Consider the following 12,958-nt stretch of genomic DNA (forward strand, 5'->3'; position numbering starts at 1 on the left):
CACACACACACACACACGCACACAATGACAACACAGTCTTTTCTCTCTTATTTCAGTGGTTTGTGAGGCACCCATCTGGCTGCTGCTCAGCTTCACCATATATACTTGTTATATACTTGAGCAATTTGCAGCTTGTCTTTGGCCTCGTGGGCTTAGGTTAGAGATTCAGCGATGCAAGCTGTCATTCAAGTGTGCAGTCACGCTTAAAATAAATGACCGTGGAAGCTTAAGGAAAGTAAAAAACAAACAAAACACGGGATGCCAGCCTTCAAAGAAAGTGCTCCACGCTGATGAGATAACGCAGTGCTGCTGAAGCTCCAGTGTATCAGCAGGGAGTCTAACAAGTTAGTGTAAGTTAACTACATTGCATCTATTTCAAAGTCATGATTTGCTTTACTGATGAAAGGAGATGTGGTCTAAAACGAACTGCTCTTACTCTTGCAGATCTAGCTTCTTTTTAAATTTATTATTATGTTATTAGCCGAGTGTGTCGATATTAAGCTTACCTTTATAAGCTTGCACCTGATCTGTGCGGACACCATGTGGCTGTTCCGTAGGTTGCCCACACGGAACATGAGGCACAGTTTGCCGTCTCGCAGAGAAATCACCGCGTCCTGACTGAACATGAGCGTTTCTGCGCGTTTCTTGGGTTGGGACATTTTTATGAACATACAACCGATGAGAAAAGCGTCCACTATGGAGCCCAGCAGCGATTGGAACAAGAAAAGGATTATGCCCTCCGGGCACTTCTCCGTAATGTACCGGTAGCCGTAACCAATTGTGGCCTCAGTCTCGATGAAGAACAGAAAAGCTGAGGGGAAGTTGTAAACATTGGCCACACAGGGGGTGTAGGATGAGTCGTGGCCATGATTTAAATCTCCTCTGATGTACGCAATGACCCACCACATCGATGCCATGACCAGCCATGCGATGGTGTAAGTTAGGATGAAGATCAGTAGGTTCCATCGCCACTTTAAGTCTACCAAAGTGGTGAACAGGTCAGAGAGGTATCTGCTGGTCTCTCCACCGAGGTTTCCGTGCTGCACATTGCAGCGACCGTTCTTCTCCACGAAACGCTGGCGTTTTTTCTTGACCGGAGCAGAAAAAGATGAAGCCCGATTTGTGTTAACCACCTGATAGTCTTCGCCAAATTTTCTACGAAGTGCCGCCATTTCAGCTCTGCTGAAGAAAGTGGGGAAAAATACTTGCAGTTTAATCCATGATTTGGTTGTTTTAGCCTCCAAAACACTGGTTACCTGTAGTGCGTAAAATGCGCCATGGCCACTTTAGCGCGCACATGAAATCCTATGAATAAAAAAAAAAGAATCGTGCGTATTTCAGTGCTTTTAAAGCACAGTCATCATCCTCTCAGATAAAAATTTCCACTGTTCTGCCAGTTACTTTACATGACATCTGAGGATCGCTGACTGTAGCTGTGCGCTCTGCTCAGCCTCCCCACACTCTAACTGGTGTGATACTCGCCAGTGGAACGAAATACGATGAGTTGTCTACCATTCACAGCCTCTGGTGGGCTGTAAAGAATTGGAAAAAAAACGGAAGAGGGAGAGATGTGAAGAGAGGGAGGGAAGGGGCAGGAAGAGAGGAGGATAGAGTTACACAAGAAGGCGTTTGTGTGTAAGAGAGAGATGGAGGGAGGCGTTCAGTTTGACTCTTTTCTATCCACTTCATTCATACAGGTAGTCAGTGTGAGGCTTAATTGATATATTCATCAAAGCTTTGGTTAATTTATTCATTGATTCTCTTTGAGTAGTCATATTGCCTTTATATTACAGCTGCTTATCCTGCGTCTGCACTGAGACACACAGCCACACAAAGTAAAGAGACTGGAGACATTTTGTGCTTTAAAGTTAGATTGTGCCATCTACTGGATATATAACATACATACATATTTATTTTAGTGGACTGGGCAACATGGGGGCTAGGGTATCACTAACATAACTGCTGATAATATTTGGTCTTCTGCTAGCCTGTGCCAAATTGCTAAAAACCTAATAATCTGAGATTTAATTAGTAAATTAAGAGCAACTTAAAAGACAAATGGAGTATCGGTTTATGTGTTAAATATTCTTCTTGAATGTCAGCTTTTATGCTGAAGACATTGGGTTTAGGACATTTTGAGAGATGACCATTCTTGGTTCCCTTTTGGCCTCATTTTAATCAAAGCCACAAAAGGTCTGCACTTCATGCAAGTGCCATTATCATTATTAACTAATGCATAATCACACTTTGAGTCACACAGATAGCATAGTCCTCCAACCAACCCTCACCTCAAGTGTCTTTGTTCAGCCCTTTCATTCGTGTTGAGACCCCAGTAGGAGTATTTCTGATATAAAAGAGCTGTGCCCTCTGAAAAACAAGATCTATAATCACTTTGTTCCTCTTTCAATGTATTTTTAGCACTTAATCAATAAATGATGTAATGGCCTGATTTTTCTGGAACTTGATTTTTTTGGTTTTTGATCCCTGTGGACCTTTTAGTTGTTGCTTCTGGTAGGCATGACAGCGGAACAAAAAAGATTTTTAATAATATATGGCACCAGACAAAAAGTGCAATTTTAAGTAGCTAAAATGAATCCAGTCTAAGGAAACCGTCCAGCAAGAAATCCTGCTTTAAATATTGTAAGTTTTCAAGTAGATGTAGGCGTGTAGCATGGAAAAGAGGGGTGTTTTGTGATTTTTCCCTTCAATTATTTTGAGAAAATTGGATAGAAAAAAGCACAACCTGCTCTTGCTCTGACAGTTCAAAGATTTCTGTTCAGCCATAATCAGTAGAAACAAGTACTCAGAGCAGAAATCTGACTGCTCAAGTTATCATTCATCACAACCTTAAGAAGAGACTGAGATAGCATAGATGTTCTTGTTCTAGCTCATTTGAAATTACTTTGTCACTGTAACATGAGTATATTTTTGCCCAACACGTGTTCTGTATCTATTGTTTGTCTTTGTATAAGTCAATCCCCTTTAATGATTTGTTAAGTAACAGCTTCTACAGCTTTATTTTTCTTTTATGATCTGTTCTTTTGTACTACGGGTTTACCTGATGGCTGCTGTTTTGTTGTTGTTTGTCAAAAGCACCTCTATTGTCCCTTTGGTGACAATAAAAGTTCTCTCATTTTGAAAGCAAAGGTAAGAAAAGCTGAGGGGTTTTATTATGCCAAGTTTAGACAAACACAATATCAGCTCGATAATGGCCCAACTTGAGAGATGTAGGGCCCTCGGCGAGAGGCAAGACAATTCTTCCCACTATTCTCACCTCACAGCATACTGAGAAATAGACTCACTTTTTTTCTACCTTTCCCTGCCCTATAAAACAACGTCTGCAATGTTGAAATGCAAATTACTATCCCAGATGCTAATATACATGGAAAAGTAAAAGATAAGCTGATGAAATTAGGATCACGCTGTTCTCTTCAGACAGCCCACAGCTATTCTTTACTTTCTGTTTTTCAATTTTAAGGCAGCCAATACTTGCTTTGAACATCATTCTTTATTTACTCTTTTGGTGAAATAAGTCGGTTTACACCCCTGCTCCAAGACATAGTCATGCCTGGATAAAGTTCACTTAGTTGGGGACCAAAGTAACTGCATCATGTCTCACAGGCAAAAATTTGTAACACATCATTTTAAATATTATAGTTATTTAATATCTGTTATAGTCAGAATATCCGATAGTTTGGTTCTATAGCACCGGTAGCATAAATAGTGCAGACAAACACAAGTAATTTTAGGGTACTTCATGTTGCAAGTTAAAGATCCTACAATATTAGAGAGAGCCAAGCACTTTGTTACTGTGGAAAGGAAAATTTCCTTTGAACAGGAAGGAAGAGAAGACAGAAAAGGAGCATAGATATATAAACAATCAAGACAAAGCAGGAACAGACAAAAGTTAGTGACATGCAGTAATGGCAAACAAAAGCACAGCATGCACAGAGTGAAAACAGCCATGTGACGGAGAAATGTTCAGTGCATCACGGAAAATCCCCACACCTAAGGGATGGTTCAGGGTCACCTGACCCAGCCCCAACTATAAACCTTATCAAAAAGGAAAGTTTTAAGGCTAATCTTAAAAAGTAAGAGGGTGCCTCTCTCCTGAACTTAAACTGGGAAGAAGGGCCTGAAGGTTCTGCCTCACATTCTCCTTTTAGAAATGTTTTGAAATACAAGTAAGTCTGCAGTCTGACACAGAAGACTGCAGGCTGAGATACTCAGTAAGATACATAATTTGTAAGTGACTTTAATTCAATTTTGCATTTAACAGAAAGGAAATTAGCTACATATTACAGCCCTCATATTAGGTACACCAGAGTAGTGAGTTTCAGAGATGCACAAGTGCTTTTTCTAGCACCTGTCAGTACTCTCGCTGTGGCATTGTGGATCCAATTAAGGAGTTTTAAGGAGCATTTTCGAACAACCAAATGATAAGGTATTACAATATTCCAGGCTGCACATAGCAAATGAACAACAAACAGGATGTACCCAATTTTGACAAAAATCACATAATGACAGAAACGAATCCAAGAAATTTTGCAAAATGTGCAGGTTAAAGGAAACACTCTGTTCACAAATGTTGAAGTAAGTACTGAAATTTGTACGGTCAAACACGATGACTGAATGTTGTCTGAATTTACAGGCATGAAACTGCACATAATCCAGGCTGTTATGTTTTAAGACATGCCTAAAGATTTGTGCTGTTCTGTGAAGTGAGCCATAATGATAAAGGCTTTATATTCACCACATCAAGAATTTCATTTGTAGTGTCAGTTCTTCAGCATTTTTACTCAGAGTGACTATTGTGCAGTATTAGAGTCTGCTTTATATTATGCTGAGATTCCTCCTAATGGAAAAATCTAACAGAATTTGAGGAGAATTAATGGCAAACTGAAAGCTTAATCATTTGAACACAGAAAAAGACGACTCTGCACTATCTTCAGGTCACAAATGCAAGAAAGGGATGAGAGAGAAGGCAGACCAGGATGAACAAAAGAGCAGTTATCAAAAGCACTTGGGAGTACTTCTGGAACACTCTGAAATATTTCTTGTGATAAAGGCAAATTCTTGTAGACATTAAATTGCCTGGTATGTTAAAGTGTTTCACCTCTTAGTTATAGTAAAAGGCAAACCTGCTCCACAGTCCCAGCTGTGGGTGATAAAACTGGCATGATGCAACAAAATGGAATTTAAACTGCAGTTTTCCAACTGATATTTGTTTTGAAAGGTACATTTTTATTAGAATAATAATAATTATTCTCATTATGAGCACGTTAGCTTGGAAACTAAAAGTGAGAAAAGTTTGTACACGTCACAGGTGTTGCATTTTATCTTTATATCAAAGCACATGAACAAACCAGGACAATAGAAACTCCTTCAAACAGATTTCTGATGAGATGAAAAACAAAAAACAAAAAGAGAATGGCTCATTTTATGATCAGTTAAAAGTAGCGCTGTGCTGACTCGCACTGTTGAAAGGAGCAGCTGTTCTGGGTGATTCAGAAAAAAGCTTTTGAAACAACTTTAAATGACTCCAGTCAACACGGAGCCTTTGAAAATAAGTTATTATGGCCCTGCCTGATAATGTTGTGCTAAGCAAATGTTTATCGTAAAAAAAAATGTTTGCTTGCTCATATTTGTGCTGCGAGTTAAATGAAAAGATTGATAGCACTTGCTGTGATTAATGAGATGCTACTGGCAGCAAATGTTTTACTCAGCTTAATGTTAAGAATGAAAATTAAAAGAAAGCAGCCAGCACCAGTCTCTATTAAGGTAACAAAGATGCCTCTTGGTGACCATCCCCAGGCAGCCTCTGCATCTGCTGAGCTGAGCTGTCCTCGTACACCTTGAAAATAACAACACCTGTTGCTCTCAGCTCTATATTCAATGCTGCCACACTAATTAGCATTCTGAGCTTGAGTGCTATTCCCTGGAATTGGTTATTGGTCTTCCTTACAAACAGACCGCACACACTTTGGGTTGGCAATCACATCTTCCCCACTCAACAGCCCCCGCGGTTTAGGTGCTCAGTTACCTCCTGTTCACGCTGCACATCAATGACTGCATGCCCAGACATGGAGAGAACACTGGGAAGTTTGCAGAAAGCATCATCATCATCAGTGATCTTTCTGTGTGATGCTGCTTAACATCAACAAAACTAAACAGGCAATCGATAAAAGGCAAAGACGGTGAAGCTGAGAAGGACAGTTTTAGATTCTTGGGAATTAATTTCACAGAAAACTTGTCATACATCTCCACCCTGGTCGGGAAAACTCAGGATAGATAGATCATAATAGATAGAAATAGAAATTATGGGTTTTATATTATATCCGTCTGCTAGGATTGGCTGGTTAAAATCTTTATCTTAACAAGCATAAATATATACTGGAGTCTGTAACGCATAATAGTGTGGGTTTAGTATTGATAGTGTTTTCTGATTTGTTTCAAATGAGCAAATACATCTCTTTTAAAATCAATATATAATATACCAGCTGCACAGATTAACTAATGAGGGACTTGTTTCAATAGGGTGAATTCATATACAGCTGTGACCCTCGTGACAATGGAGGATTAGAGTGCAGACAGCCAGGATCGCCATCTGTTATGTGAAGGCATCGGGCTTTCCCAGTGAGAGGAATTGAAATCAGCACAACAAAGGAAATCTCCAAACCTTGGCCCTTAGCTCTGCACTTCTTCTTTTTGGCTGCCATCATTAGAATAGAGGCGATATTGGCGATAACATCCAGACTGTGTGCATATGTGTTCAGGGATGAGGTACATGCTGCAGAGAAAGAAGGAAACAAAGACGTGCAGCACAGGATGAATTATTAATGAGCAGTTAGAAGTGCTAACCATCTGTGTCATAAGATACACAAATTGCCTGAGATGAAAATTTCAGATTGGTTGGTTTTTTTTCTCGTGTTCCACCCTTCTTCAGGTTCAGACACGCTCACTCTTGTGTCTCCTCCACAACGAGGGCATTCATTGAACAGGAGTCCTAATGTCTCTGACCCTAATGTCCCAAACACTCAGCTGATAGTAGACACTGCGGGAAAGTTGAGCCATACATTGATGTTTCCAAACATTAGCTGAGACTGACATTGAAGATTCAAAACATGACTTTGTATTTACACCATATAGTTCCAGGGTGTCTCCTCACTGTCTGCAAGCGAAGTGAGTGAGTGAAATATAGTTTAAAGGAATAGTTCACCATTTTTGGAACGAAACATAAATTAATGTTAAACTTATTATAAAGTTATAAATCCAAGGTTGTTTGAATTTGGAACAACCTTCCTATTTACCTAACATTATATCTGACCATTGTATTGATAATTTTTGCATTGCCCCCATAATTCTTTTATTTTTATTTTTTGTGCTTTAATCATATGGTTGTCACTACTTAACACCGTATGCTTAAATAATCAGATTAATTTATTATTCATTTAATTATCTGGTTTGAAACAAATGCAAATTCTCAAATTCTAATGACTATTTTTCTACTAGACTGGGCTCATCAGGCCGACATCAACGCCATGCATATTTAAACACTCTGAGATGAGAGTGATTTCAAAGATATCACTGTCAGCCGTGTGGGTTGTCAATTTTGATATATGTAAAGATCAGACATCAAAAATCCATTCCCTGACCTTTTTGCATTTTTCCACTCTCTGCATTTTCATTGTACCCCACTCTCTGAATTAATTGGTTCATTAGTGAAGGCAATTAGGAGCAGAGGGTGCGAGGACAAACTCTGATGTCCTTTTAGATGTATACAAAATCATTCATCCAGCAGGTCTGAGAGCTTCCAAGCACATCAGTCATGGTCCCTTTAAAACGCTGAGCTGAGCATCTGAGACTCGCTGTGTGAAAGAGCAGCCTCCGATATGTAAACCTAAGGAAGATTTATTGAAAACAAAAGTTGAAAACTGATGGGTGTTCTACCACTTTTCCACTTTAGTGCTCAATATTTTCAGAAACTAAGGTAGAATATTTATTGATATGTACTGTCGCACTTGTTCCTCTACCTACTAATGTCACTCCACTACATGTCATATGTAAATTCTGTACCTACTTAAGGTACTGAGAGAGTAGTGTTTAAGATTTTGTTTACTAGATATTAATATACTGTATAACAGTATTCTGCTGTAAGGAGAGTCCTATTGTGTAATCACAGTCTACTGGTTTGAAATTTTAAGAAAGGGCTGCTATTTATCTTAGTGCATACTTCACACCATGTATTTTTACATACCCTAATGGCAGTCTGAAGTCAGTACTCTTGCTTACAATCGGTGCTTTAGCATTTGTTCTGAACACATATTTTGCAATTACTTATTTATTTAGTGCTTTTTTAGAAAGAAAACTCCAGTAGATTTTCTACTTGCTTTTGAAAACATTATTCTGAACTGTTTTTGGTAACTGTGGCACTTTACCAATCTATATTCTTCTGTCCTATCTGGCTATTTTGTAATACCTTCAGAATTTAAAGGTGTTAAAACAAAGGCTTATACAGAAGTTGAAATGGTGTCTGTTTGATACTTTGCATAAAATACATTAATTATAGCGGATTCTCAAAAACTAATAAGGTTTATTTTGAAGGTTGTTGTTTTTTAAGACAATGAGTGATGTGAAAGTGAAAACCGAAATACTAGTACGGTAGGCTGTACGTGAACATAGGAGGTGGTTTGTTTTTTCTGTGTTTAGGACGCGTCCGCCTGCGAGACCCAGAATGCTCCGCGACGAGCAAAGATGGAAGAACCCAGCAGCTGCGGGAGAACAATGTTTTGGCTCTAGATATTAAAAAACGGACAGCTGAGGGTAAACCACGCGAGCCAAAGCAGCAGGGTCATGGTCCTGCACCGGTAAGATAAATTTATAAAATCCAACTTTGGTTACAGGGTCGGCGGGAGCTGTGTTTGAACTCCTCGTACGGGACAGACAACAAAGCGGAGCGCAGCAACGTTACCGCTAGTTAGCGGCTAAGTTAGCCGTCTCGGCTAGTCGGGCGAGCATCATTGTTCGCTGGGGTTGTGTGGGCCGTTTGTTATGGGTCATGCCCGTGTTGTCGCTCCCATCGTTTACAATCGGTTAACTGTCCGGGAAACAAAGCCAACATTTAAAGAAGCCCCTCAATAATAGCACACGATGTAAGTTGTAGTCATTTATTTCATCTCCCGACTCAAAACAGCTTTTGTCCTTGATCATTTCTCCACCTCACAGATTTAGGTTCGCTTGTGTGTACCTCTGTGGTGATACCTGCCTCTAATTCAAATATTCAAACCCAGCGTTAAGAAAAAAGTACTTAACTAACTTTGTTCAGATGCTTTGAAAGAAATGTCTCTCTTCGTATTACAGTCGTTTTCCCATTCGTATTCGCATCATTCGACGTTTTTCTCATCGTAAATCTGCTTGCTGTTATTGCATGGCGATATTAATTATTGCCTGCTCCTGCATCACAAAGAAGGGCCCCGCAAGAGTCGTTAGCCAGATGGTTAGCCAGGGAGCTAATTTCATAGAAGACGAACGGTAGTTTTCCTAAATGTCCATATGGGAGCACACAGTTTATCTGCTTTAGCGCATTAAAAAAAAACCCCATAGTTAAGTACTTCGACTAAGTTTGATTTACTTATTTATTTATTTTATTTACAAAGTTGGATTTTTGCTAGCTGAGTTGGTTATTTCTGCTAGCGTACCCCAAGAGGCTGCAGGCAGAAAGCACTCGCGGAGTGGTGAGAGACATGTTCAACATATAATTGTAGTTTTGTCCGGTAGTATTATTATCCTGGGAATCATAATGTAAACAGACATCTTAGCAAATATTGGTAAAATTAGATTTGGATGTAAATAATGACGTTTTAACTCCTGATCTTGTTCAGATGCGTGCATTTGGCTCCAGCCTGAGTATGTTTACATGCACACTAATATCTTGGTTATGTGTTAGATGTAAACATCCCATTCTGGTTTCAGAAACTGGAAATACTACCTGGAGCTCTCTGTGATGGAACTTGCTTTGTGGTCTAGTACACGGTGGGTCAGATAATAAACGGGTCCTGTGTTCATGCATTATCCTCACTATGATCAAAACTGGCATACTAGCATGTGCTCGGATCTGTTCCCCTTGGTTGCTGTTGTTTATGTAGCAGCCACGTAATTACACCATCAGCCTTTCTAATACAGCCCGTGTGAGCTCTCGTTGGCAGATAATCTCATTCAAATAGGATGACTGGGTCAGACAGCACCATCAAACAGATTAACATACAAGTTCAATCCTGTCCCCTCTTCTCATGTTGTGACCAGAACAGCTCTGGCTGTCACCTTTTTGTCCTGTAAAATATCGAGCACGCACACAGTAATTGGGAAAAGAATTTTGCACAGTGTACCACCAGCTTATTTGCACTTGTCATTGTTCGAGACTGTAGCCTTTTGTTGACCCACAAATCGTCACTTTAATCCGACTAAGCGTCTAGTTGTGAGATCAGAGACCGTGACACCGATTCCTGTAGGCTAAGCTTAACCGGCTCCATAACTGTTGTCTATTGACTATTATTTGTATGTCCTCACATCCTGATAGCTAGTTATAGTTATCCTTTAAAGTTTATTGTGATTATGTAATATTATAGTCCTGCTGTCATTCTTTTCCTCACAGGATCACATTGATTTTCACCACATAGTTTTCCTGCCCGCCAGCCTTCACCATGAGCATCATTCAAGACAAACTAGGGAATGAATTCCTGCGCTGCAACGGGAGCATGGACTCCAGTTTTGGAGCAGGCATGATTATGTTCAGCCATCTCCCACCTGTCACCAGCTTCACACGGCTGGCTGCCCATTCCGTAATGCAGGACCTTCCACCTCAAGAAATGATCCTGAAGAAGGAGCGTGACTCCCCTGATTGCACCATGGACAACCAGGCTGGCAGCCTGGGATGTGCAGGTGTGGGAGACTATGTTCACACTATAGGTATCAAGCAGGAGAAGCTGACAGAGCACGATTATCGCTTGCCTCTCTACCCTGGTGGCCTGGTAAAGAGCACAGAGCTGCTGGAGGTGAATGTTGGTAACAACCAAGATTTATTGGTGCACGATCTCAACATGGGCAGTGTAAGTATTTCTGAGAGGATTGCAGACTGTGATTCATTTCTAGCAGTTTTGTAAGTGAGTCATACATGTGTATGATTTTTTTAAAAGTTGAATTTCTTCCCATTATCAGGTTATAGATACAAATATTTTAAAAAGTCATTTAATTTATTAAAGTAATCAATGGTTTTTCTTGAAGCATTTTTGAGCCTTCGCTGGACAAAACAAGAGAACAATCACTTGCGTTATTTTCTGAACTTATTCCCCCGAATGTACCAAAACAAAGATTTGCAATAACATTTAGAAATATTGAATTTTACACAATATATAACAAAGAAATTGAGCATAAAATCCTTAATTGTTTGTGTTCTAATCATAAGTTGGGCTTATGTGGTTTTGATGAGTAAATAATATAATATTGGGAACGTACATTAGAGAAAATTGGTAATATGCATTTGATCATGAGTGTGTTTTTGGGTCTTGGATAGTCTGATCCCCAAGTAGCGCTGCTGTGTTGTCAAGCACGTCATAAGCTGAAAAACCTGAGGTGGAAGAGCCTGACGGAAACTAGTCATATGGCGTTAAATCTATTGACGGCATGAAATGCAAAGTAGTTTCTCTTTCTGGTTAGAAGGGTGACGTCATCCAGCCTCGGCATGAATGAGAACGTCGTGGCGAGGACACAGCTGTCTTGTTTGAGCACGTGCTTCATTTCAGATCTCCTTTGTGTTCATTCAGATACAAATATACACATCCATGTTCTCCTAACAATAGCAAGCCGTCAGAGTTCGCCAGTGTTGTTTATGGAAAAACAGCCAATTATTGTCTTCATTGAGCAGCATTCATTTAAAATTGATGTTTAACATTTTTTGTTACACAACATTGGGAGCCTTTAGAATCCACAGATTTTCATAGCAAGTTGCAATAAAAGAGTGTTTTATAAATGTAATACTTAAAAAAAAGAAAGAAAAAGAAATTGCTTAATAATTATCATAAGATAGTGAAAAATATTTACATTTTACCAGATGTTTTTTTTCCTTTTCTGGTAATAAACCAATGCCTACAAAATGTTGTCTTTTAAATACTCCATAGTCTAGACAAAATTGGACCCTTTTTATTTTGGTTGGACTTTCCCCAGATTGACGTAAAGACTGGGCTGATTTGAAAACAGCAGGTGCACCCACATTTGTCCCATCAGCCTCCATATGGCAGTGAGGAGAGTAGTGTGCTTACTGGGAAAGAAATTGCAGGGCAGGAAGGCAAACAAATAGAAGAAAAGGCACTCATTTTCCTGTTCTCTGAATTAATGCCATTTGTTGCAGGGAAGTTTACTAAGAAGTTGTCATTTTGAATGTTTAGTTTGCAAAGTGTGCAGTTTCGTAAGAATAGTAGATGAAAAGTGGTGAGTTAGAGGCTGCTAAACCATAAAAGAACAATAAATTCTGCCCACTAGAACCACATCTTGCGCAATCACTTTCCAAGAGACAATTACAAGAGATTGTCCAAGCGTTTTGTTTGTTTGCATGAGCAGCAAACGTGGATCTGTTTGCGTGATAGTTTGAGACTGCAGGCCTTTAACCTTCAATCAAGTGATTTTTCTTGTCATGGCTCGCTCTCACGGCCCTCTCCCTCTCCTATTGTCATCCTCACAGCTGCCAAGTCAGTTAGAAAAGGAGCCCACTGGGAAAAAAGGTCGAAGGTCAAATGGTGATGGACAGGAGGGTAAACCAAGAAAGAAGAGAAGTGACGCAAAGGTTTGTCTTGTACTTATAAAACTGAATGCAACCATATTTTAGTTAGTCCTCATCACATCAATAATTATCACAAAGAACATACAAGTGTGCTAATTTGCTTTTGGCAGAAACAAAAAAAAAAAA

General features: G+C 39.5%; 2 protein-coding genes across 4 annotated transcripts in view; one reads left to right on the forward strand and one right to left on the reverse strand.

Moving 5' to 3' along the window:
- The window catches only part of kcnj19a (potassium inwardly rectifying channel subfamily J member 19a), an 18,656-nt gene extending 17,123 nt beyond the window's left edge, over positions 1–1,533 (reverse strand). For both annotated transcript variants that reach the window (XM_005726184.1, XM_005726186.1), the window contains exon 1: positions 507–1,533. In XM_005726184.1, the coding sequence (XP_005726241.1) occupies positions 507–1,172 (666 nt within the window). In that variant the 5' untranslated portion in view covers positions 1,173–1,533. The remainder of the gene's footprint in view (positions 1–506) is intronic.
- Positions 1,534–8,741: 7,208 nt separating this feature from the next.
- znf281a (zinc finger protein 281a) overlaps positions 8,742–12,958 on the forward strand; it is a 10,178-nt gene continuing 5,961 nt past the window's right edge. For both annotated transcript variants that reach the window (XM_005726187.2, XM_005726188.2), the window contains exons 1-3: positions 8,742–8,867; positions 10,652–11,105; positions 12,734–12,835. In XM_005726187.2, coding sequence (XP_005726244.1) covers positions 10,701–11,105; positions 12,734–12,835 — 507 coding nt within the window. In that variant the 5' untranslated portion in view covers positions 8,742–8,867; positions 10,652–10,700. The remainder of the gene's footprint in view (positions 8,868–10,651; positions 11,106–12,733; positions 12,836–12,958) is intronic.

Source organism: Pundamilia nyererei, unplaced genomic scaffold (genome assembly GCF_000239375.1).
Source record: "Pundamilia nyererei isolate P.nyererei 1_Seehausen unplaced genomic scaffold, PunNye1.0 scaffold00018, whole genome shotgun sequence".
Lineage (NCBI taxonomy): Eukaryota > Metazoa > Chordata > Actinopteri > Cichliformes > Cichlidae > Pundamilia > Pundamilia nyererei.